The sequence below is a fragment of the Archocentrus centrarchus genome, unplaced genomic scaffold (assembly GCF_007364275.1).
Source record: "Archocentrus centrarchus isolate MPI-CPG fArcCen1 unplaced genomic scaffold, fArcCen1 scaffold_27_ctg1, whole genome shotgun sequence".
Lineage (NCBI taxonomy): Eukaryota > Metazoa > Chordata > Actinopteri > Cichliformes > Cichlidae > Archocentrus > Archocentrus centrarchus.
The window spans coordinates 2,219,725-2,229,505 of NW_022060257.1; the positions used below are offsets into that span (position 1 = coordinate 2,219,725).

Sequence of the window (9,781 nt, forward strand, 5' to 3'; positions counted from 1 at the left end):
TTAGTCTTTTGTATGCTGTCAAAACAGCTCCATCCCACAAAGTCATTGACTTTACCAGACATTTTGGTGAACTCCTGTGGTGTCTGAGTCCAGAAATTAGCAGCGAATCTTTTAAGTTCTGTAAATTGACAGTTGGAACCAAACCTGTTCTGGTATATCCTCCAATATCCAGCTGTTTTAAGATTTATGGTCTGGTGGGTGGCACAGTGGCATGTTGGTTAGCACTGTGCCTCACAGCTAGAAGGATATCTACAAGATGTGGGTTTGAATCTATCTTACTGTGGTCCTTTCGGTGTGGAGTTCGCATGTTGTTTGCATGAGTTTTCTGCAGGTTTTTCCTCCCACAGTTCAGAGACATGCAGTTACTGGGGTTAGGTTAATTGGTGACTCTAAATTGCCCATAGGTGTGAATGCGAGTGTGAATGGTTGCCTGTCTCTCTGTGTTACATCTGACTGCGATGACCTCAAGATCCAGAGGAAGAATACCAAGAAGGAGTCCCCAGTTATACAGATAAGACCTTTCTCCTGATAAAAAGAATAACCTAGCCAGCAACAGGCTGGTGACCTGTACAGGGTGTGCCCTGCCTCTCCCCCTATGACAGCTGGGATAGGCTCCAGCCTCCCCACGACCCTGAACAGGATAAGCGGAAAAGAATGGATGGATGGATGGTCCGTGTCGATTGGTACTGAACTGTGCTGAATGGCACCTACCCACAAACCTTCACATTTAAAAAAGATTAGGCTTTTATCAAAGTCACTCCCTTTTCTCCCACATACAAAATGTTAACACAGGAAACTCATAGTTTTCCTTTAGCTTCCTTGTCAGTTAATATTTCAAGGTTGTTCTTTATATCAGGAAAAAGGTCTTATGTGTATAACTGGGGACTCCTTGGTATTCTTCCTCTGGATTCTGAGGTCATTGCAGTCAGATGTATTCATGAGAAAAATTGACTATGAGATATGTGATAAGGGAGAAATGAAGAGTGAGACCTATTTCTTCTTGTACTGCATTACAACTTAACTCTGACGCAGTGGTGGATAGGAGGTCACTGAATAAACTGTTATCTATCATGAATCTTGATCACCCTCTGCACCACTTACTGGACAGGCAGCGTAGCAGCTCCTCTAACAGACTGATTCAGCTCCACTACCACAAGGACGGATCCAGGAAATCATTCATACTACATGCTATTTCTAATAGCGTTATTATATAACTTGTTACAATACATTAATTGTTAGTTTAACTGCTGTAACAAAATAATTTTCCAAATATGGAATAAATATGGAATTCCTATTGGATCTGTTTTCATGTATTTTAAGGGGTGTGCACACAGGAAACAATTAGCAGCAACACCATGGAATGCCAGCGACATTCAGCAACTTCAGGCAACTACAGCAAAATAACCACTTGGAAAGTGAAGTAGGTAGTTACCAAGTTAAACTTTTCCTAACTTCAAGGTGAGCACTTGAATTAACTACCAATAAGGATGCTGTTGATTGGTATATGACAGGGCATTAAATACATCTAAGGGTTACCAAGGAAACCAGACCCACTTGCAACCAACCATTGATTACAAAGTGATGTGTGACAAGGGAATTGCTGTACATGTGGATTTTGTATACATCTCTCCTCTATGCAGATGATGCAGTCCTGTTGGCTTCATCAGGTGGCGGCCTCCAGCTCGCAGTGGAATGGTTTGCAGCCGAGTATGAAGCGGCTGGCCTGAGAATCAGCACTTCTAAATCTGAGGCCATGGTCCTCAGGTGGAAAAGGGTGGAGTGCCCTCTCCGGACAAGTTCCTGCCCCAAGTGGAGGAGTTCAAGGTCTTGTTCACTGTTGACGGGAGAAGGGAGCGGGAGCTCGAAGAGGGAGCTGAGTGTAAAAGCGAAGCTGTTGATTTACCGGTCGATCACCATTCCTACCCTCACCTATGGTCACGGGCGTTGGGTAGTCACCAAAAGAATAAGATCATGAATACAAGCGGCAGAAATGAGTTTCCTTCGAAGGGTGGCTGGCCTCTCCCTTAGAGATAAGGTGAGGAGTGAGGCCATCTGGGAGAGGCTCAGAGTAGAGCTGCTGCTCCTCCACATCGAAAGGAGCCAGTTGAGGTGGCTCGGGCATCTGATTAGGATGCCTCCTGCCCGCCTCTTGGGTGAGGTGTTCCAGGCATGTCCCACCGGGAGGAGGCCCCGTGGTAGACCCAGGACACGCTGGGGAGATTATATCTCTTGTCTGGCCTGGGAACGCCTTGGGGTCCCTCCGGATGAGCTGGAGGAGGTGGCTGGGGAGAGGGAAGCCTGGGCTCCTCTGCTTAGGCTCCTTAAGAGCTTCGAAAAGAAAGGACAAAACCATATCCTAGTTTGACTACTTTTACTATGTACACACACAAAGTGGATTGTGTTGATGGATGCTATGCCACTCCCAGCTCTCCATTGACTTTCCACTGGCACTGTTTCACGAACAAACAACCACTTCTCTCGACAGTCATTTCACGTATTTCTGTAAATTGAAGTCAAACCCCTTTCAGTATTTCAATAACAGTTTTTCAGCTCCAAGCACACTTTAATTTTCAAGAGGAAATTCAGCCTTTTTAAGATTTATTGTTAGTAATTCTAGATTCTACACTAGTAAGAATAGAATGGAAAGGAATGCGTTTATTGTCATTACACTGAATGCATAATGAGATTGGAGTGATTTATAAATTTTGTTAAAGATATGGATGTCTGAAAATCTGAATACTCTTTTGTTGATTAAATGATTATTCAAAATGATAACAACGAACAAAACAAGGTATTAGTGCAGACTGGGGGGACTTTAAATTTATGCAACACCAGTCTGGCCTGTGTTCACCGTTACATCTCTGTGTCAGTGTTAGCCTCATGTGTCTACACAGCACCCATTGTGAAGGCTGGCTGGTAATGGCAGATGACTTCATTAGGAGACATTTGCTCTGCTACACTCCAAAGGCCAGAAGTCAGGCAATTACCCTATTTCCCAGGAGGCTGACAAAGGGCAAGAAAAACAAAAAAACAAACAAAAACAAATGTAAAGTGTAACATCTAAAGAGCCACAAGGCAGGATGCTAAGTCTAACCAGAGGAGCCTCAGGTTCATATGGGGTGGCATTTTTACAGTTGCTCTGTGGACATATTGGGTGGTTATTGGTTTTTATTAAAGGGGCACCAGATTAGAGGTTTATTGCCCTTAAGCACCAAATGACCATAATATATTTCTCTGGAGACTGGGCAGGTTATGAGTTTTGCAGCTTTCAAAACTCACTTTCCATCCCATGCTCCCCAAACTCGTCACCAACTCGATTTTCAAGACGCTCCCCAAACCCCTAAACATAATTCACACACATTCACAAACAAACTATGGATATTTTCACACTCCTGGTATTAAAGTAAACTGAAGAAGCCTGTATCATCTGTTCATGATCCATTTCTGTTTGACCTCTGCTCCGTTTAATTAGATTCTCACGAAAAGGTCAATTACGGCTCAGGAACCATTAAGGGGAGAGTGCAGAGTGGGGTGGAGCATGGCTGTGATTCACTGACATTGCAAATCCTTCTAGCTGATGAAGGTCAGCAAAGGTTATGAAGACTTAATGACCATTTACTAAGCAGAGAGTGAGTAGCATTCATCCATGACCTACAGGATCCCTGAGGTTTTCCCTTGAAAACAGGCATGTTATTTGATGTCACACATAGAATGATTGGCAGAATGATTATGCTACAGTGTGGCAGGATTATAATTATCAGTCTAGAAAGCCTGAATGAAACATAAAAACCTTAGGCGTCACCAACCCAGAGTGCTTTGAATATCCTTGACTTCAGTGTGCTATAATGGCCCAAATCTAATCAAAACATGACAATGTTTTCATGAATGCTCACTGCCCTGTTTTTAAAATGGTTTCTTTATTCAGTATCTAGGATAGGCAACTAAAATGCTTAGAAAAAAAAAACAAAAAACTTGATTACAGCTGGTCCTCTATTCCCCTCAGTGGGACTTCCTTTCACATGCAAGACATCAGCAGCATGTTAGCACTAACGTCGATTTGCTCTTTCCGACTGCCTCACTGTCCTCAGAAGCAACTGTACTGTCAACAGCTCTTGAGGACCTGAAGGGACAACAGGCAGGCAGACGCTCTTCTCCTGGATTAAAACAGAAATGTACCAGACAAAAGTAAATATATCTCCCACAAAAGCTCAATAGGATCATATTGAGAGCAGAAAACTAGGTCAACTTGGTGGCCTTTCCTTAATGCACAGGCTTACCATTATCAGACCAACCAGGGGTCTCATAAGACTTGAGCTCTTTCTGTGTTTTGTGAGCCCCTAGTTGGTTGGAGGTCTGACAGGGACAGCTCTGCTATCTTCAGTCAAAATAGCCCACTGCATGTAAACTGGAGGGGAGTGACTAAATATGCACATAACTTTACTCAGTGTGCATAACATTCATAGCCCCAAGGCCTAAAATAATGTTAAGGTGTCCCTGGTTGGCCTAGATCTTCAACCTTTTTGCATCCAACTTCATTGCACATCATTCCTTATCCTTCTTCAACCCATATTTTCTGTCAGCTCCCAACTGTGAGTGACACAATAAAGGCCAAATGTAATAATCATTAGAGTATCATGCTCTGAGGCTGCCTTGCTGCCACTGAAACTGGAGCAGAAAGTGGATGACAAAAGAAAGATTGCCAGGTAATTCTTCGGGGAAAAAAAGAGGATAGGAAAAAAAATCATCAGCACGATAGCGTCATAAAGTGTTCAAAACAAAACAAAACCCAAGCCACAGTGCCACAAACCCAATCACACACTTAAAGGTTTTATGATGAAAAACAAGCTGAAATGAACCTTTTGCAATAGGTTTCCCAAAGAGCTGAAATATGTGGTCTCTCCAGAATGGCTGAGCACATTTCAGTCACCTCTTTGTCTTGCTACATTCACAGGTCCATTATAAGCTTGGATTCATTGCCTTTCTGCAGTGGTTTAAAACATAAAGATAAGCTGTGTAATACAACCAACACACCACACCAGTATTTAGAATACTAAACAGAATCTATTACCACTGCTAGTTTAACAGTCTTCTCATATTTGACCTTGCACGTTTCATATATGGCTTTTCACCAGTGACAGGTTTATGCTTTAGAAAGGGGGCCCAGATGTTTTATAGCTAACGACCACATTGGACCGTGGCTAGAGCTAATTTGTGCAGCAATGAGAACAGGGTGGCTGCTGGTCACAGAGACTTGCAGGAACGATCCCATGAAATCACATTTTCACCAAAGTGGAAACTATTAAGGCCTGAAAACTGTTGTGCTGTGCAATTCCTTTCAGTAGTGACTCAGACATTCTTGAAATATTAAAGACAAAATTAGCTCTAAAGCGCTCGTAATCTTTCCAATCAAGTGGCTGATCAAAGCAGACAGTTTGGTTACTCTTCCACAAAGGTTTGTCATAAACAGGGCAGGGAGGTAGTTTGGCACATTACTAAGTGCTTTAGGTGTAAAGTGCATAAAAGATGACTAATTTTGCTCTAACGTCCTCTAGAAATTGGTCATTAAACAAACAATTAAAGAAAGCAAGCCTAAAAGAGCATATTAAAAAAGAGCCAGTGCAGAGACAGCAGCATTACAATGCAAAAGGCAACTAAAATGCAAAAGAGACCATCTACTCAAAATCAGCCAATTTTCAAATGCAGGTCTGTTTCTAGCTTGCTCCCTCTTTCCTTCCCATTTCTATGCATGGAAACTCTCCTTCCCGGTTTCCTGATGAACCCGGCGCTGCCAACAAGCTGCCACACATGCAGCCAAAACAAATACCATGCTTACTGGAAGATGGCTGTATGTGTTGGAGAAATAATTAATTCCATGTTTAATTTCTTGCTAATTACAACATTCAGCCAGAGTGCAGTCATGATGACATCATGCTGTCATGATGACAACAGCAGGACTGAGCCACATAAACCATAAAACAACGTCTCGTGTTGTCAAAAGGCTGAAGTCCTCCAAACTGAATATATCACCAAGAACATCCCTAAAATCCAGCAAGGTGTTGTCAGTAAACAGGACACTTGTGTTCATCAGCCTGTTTGGTGGTTCTGATTCATTTCACCAAAGAGCAAGCAAACAGCCAGACAGGAAAACAAAGAAGAAGTCCAGATTCTGAGTAGAGAGCTCACTGACTTTTGATCAGCTGACTTTTGTTGAATCATCTTCTTTGAGATGATTCAACATTAATGGCAACACACTTCAGTCTGTAATGAACTACATTTCAAAGTCAGTCTCTTTGAATTTCCAGTGAAAACAGTTTAAAAGCTAGTGTATGATTTACACTTTAAACTATTAACACTCAATCTACTGAGTACCAGCATGGAGAAGTGCGATTAACTTTGTGGATGTAGGTTTGGCTGTGGAGCACTTGTCCCTCAATGTCAGGGTTAGCAGTTCACTTCAAATCCATACTCTCTTTAGAGGTGAACTGTTTTTTTTTTTTTCCTTTCTGGCCTTCCTGGGCTTTTGTGCACAGTTTTTCGAAAGTGATAATTACATTTCATCCCCCTTTACGTGGTGAAAAATGGCTCATAAACCACTGAGCTTTTAGCCATCTTTTCTAATCTAGCCCCATTTGGCAATTGATAATAATGCCTGAAAAACACAGGCAATGTGAATGTCAGGTTCAGTGACAAAGTTAAAAACGGTTTCATTAATTTTAACCCAGGGGATCTGGTCAGTGCGTTCCTACTCAACCTGAGCCTATATTAGTCAGAACAGTGAAATAAGAGACAGAGGGACATTATAAGAGACAAAGGTCAGAGAGAAGACGAGGATCCTATTAGACGTGCTTCTAGAACAATCCTCCCTCTATTGCTACTCACACTCACACAAAGACAAAGATAGGGAACGGGAAAAGGTGAAATGGCTTTGCCCTGCTCATTCACTGCACAACAGATAAACTCAGATCATCTGGCAGACTGGAGACATTACTAATCCGGCTCAGTTGGGATTCAGGGGGAAGTGCTATTGTGCGCAGAGTGCCATTAAACTGCTCATCAACTGGAGTGCTGTTCATGGCCGCTGACAGAGAGAGAGTAGGTATATCGTATACTGTGCGAGCCTTGGCTGTGGTCCACGTACGCGGTCTTGAGCTGCTGGCTGTGATCAGCATGATTTATGGAGAGTTAAAGCGTGAGGTGTGAAAAAGCGAGTGAGGAGGCGAGGGCGGCGATAAACAGATAAACAGAAAAAGGAAGACAGAGACAAACAGAATTGGACAATGTGTGCAAAAGTGAGCATGGCGGTGACTGTGGAAGTAGATGGAAGGTAACACGTTGCTTTTACTGCAGTTCAGCCATGCTTTGGATCATCGCTTAAGGAAGAAAGCAGATATATGCACAGGTTACTGAGAGAGTAAGTGCTTGATTGACCTGTGGTGCCTGGAATGAATCAGTGGGTGACACAAACCAAATCTCCTACCATAAGGCCCAGTCATCCTGTGGCCTTCAGACTGAGAACGCACTGATCTGACACCCATGACGTGACCTTAATGTCATGACTCAAAGTTAAAAGTCATTCAAATTAGTCACAAGTCCAGTGAGTTGAATTTGATGTTTGTGGTTTCCTAAGCAAAAAAAAAAAAAAGCATAATGTATCTACAAAAGGCAAAAAAAAATTGCACAAGTTATATGTATATAAAAAAAATGACGGAAGGTTTTTTTCCCCTTGTATATTTATTTTTTACAAGCGTGGCAATGTAATTTTTAATGAGAATTAATCTACAGATTATTTTCTTAATTAATTCAATAATTTAACTGTTCAGTCTAAAAAAATATTAAGTAATTACATATCAGCTTTCCAGACTCCCAGATGATGGCATCATCAAAGACTTGAAGAGATGATATTATCTGGCAGCAACAGTCAGAAAATAGTTTGACCCTGAAGTCCATTTCATGACCCTGACCCTATGTTTTGGGAGAAAGGGAAAAGGACTTTTGTAAAATATGTAAATAATTCTTGATGTGTGTCTTTGTTTTATTGTCTCTGATCGCTAAGATTTATAGAACAATTGTTCTTTTTCTTCTCTCTTTGATCTCTTTAAGGTGTATATATTTGCTCCTTAAAACATTTCCATTTGCATGCTCCAAATGAAAATTCTGTAAAAGGAGGTCAAACTCCGACCCTACCTGAACCCTCTGAGGTCTGAGTCATCATTAGATGCTTGTTAGAGTTAGGGTTAGGGGTTGTCACTGATTATGACTTAAATGTCAAAGGTTTAAGGCTTGCCTGACCATTTGTTCTAACCTCAACCTCTTGGTTTATCCCCTTAACCCCAACCACCTTTGATTTGAGGTCAGCACTGTTCTTTTATACACTCATTTGGGATTTAACCCACAGGATCTGTAGTGGCTCTCTTCTGCCTCATCTGGGTTTTTAGTCAAAATTTCCTGTTTTCTGTTCATTCTCTTGTGTGAAACACACAGTCTAGAGGCCCCTGAGTAACATGTTGTCCCTTTACTTTACACTGTTTTAAGTTGGTGACCTGAAATATGATGAGTCAAAGAGATATTTCTACTTTCCACAAATGGCTCCCCAGTGACCTGGTGCATGTTAAGAGGATAAATAAAGCTTTTCACAGGTCACAGATAAATGTAATTAAAATAATGTTTGGCTAACACATGAGTGCAAACAAAAAACGTTAAAAATAAAACTGAAATAAAATGAATTATTTTGATATTTGCATTCACACTTCGCACTAAGCATACTGATGCATATATGAATCCACAAAAGAAGCTTATGAAAGGTTGCAGAAATATAATTAATGCAAAGGGTATCCAACAAGAAGAGATTCATGCATTTTATTCATTTTACTTAAAAAAGACATAAAAAGTTTAAAAGAAGACGTGAACAACAATTAAAGTAGCTAAAATGAAAGAACTGAAACAGGCAAACTCAAAAGAGCCGAGGAGCAGTTTTTGCATCATGTGGAAATATACGTTAATAAATATATAAATTATATATTAGACTACTGCCATGCGTTTCAAGTGAAAGCTATTTCTTTTAATTCGTTTCAGGAAATCGCGTGCAATCATCTGCAAACTATCACTTCTGCGGCTGTTCGCCCTCTCTTCTGCGCTCCGTCGGTTTCAGAGCGCTTAGACCTCCGCTTCGCATCCCTCTCTCCCACGGGCGCACTCACCTAACTTTTGCGGCCACGGAAGAAATCGCATCACTCCTCAGATTCTTCCTTTTGGACACCGCAGTTCCCATGCTGAAGTGGAAACAACCCAGGGGAGAAAACGCAGACCATTCCACAGATTGGTCGGCGAGGGATGCAGACAAAACAGAAAACCGCGAGGAAACGGCAAAATGAAAAGCATCAGTGTACACGGCTCACGACCTTAATTATCTCATGTTTATCTCGGCCGCGTGTTTAGGCTGACAAAGCTGGACGTTCCACAGGAGCTGCAGACTCTGCGTAAAGCGCAGCAGCACAGCTGGAAGATGCAGGGAATGTGGACCGCTGCGCTCTGCTCTCCTCATCCAACTAAAGCGTTCACGAAGGAAACCGGACCATAAAAGGAAGAGCAGCCCTCGTGGCTGCCGCACAGCGCGGGCAGGTGCGGGGTGGGCAGCAGCGAGAGGAGAAGAACACGCTACTTCATAACATGGGTGTATATGAGATGAAAAGAGGTGTGGACACTTGAGTCCACAAGTAATCATGCCGCTTATTACTGGCAAACAATGCATGTGGTATTCGGAGACTGTGGGGATAGACAGGTG

The 9,781-nt window shown here is 42.1% G+C and overlaps 1 protein-coding gene across 1 annotated transcript in view; it reads right to left on the reverse strand.

The window, feature by feature from the left end:
* The window catches only part of LOC115776207 (NMDA receptor synaptonuclear signaling and neuronal migration factor-like), a 65,240-nt gene extending 55,884 nt beyond the window's left edge, over positions 1-9,356 (reverse strand). Inside the window, 1 exon segment of the mRNA XM_030723807.1 lies at positions 9,198-9,356. Within this exon segment, the coding sequence (XP_030579667.1) occupies positions 9,198-9,268 (71 nt within the window). The 5' untranslated portion in view covers positions 9,269-9,356.
* Between the last annotated feature and the right edge of the window lie 425 nt (positions 9,357-9,781).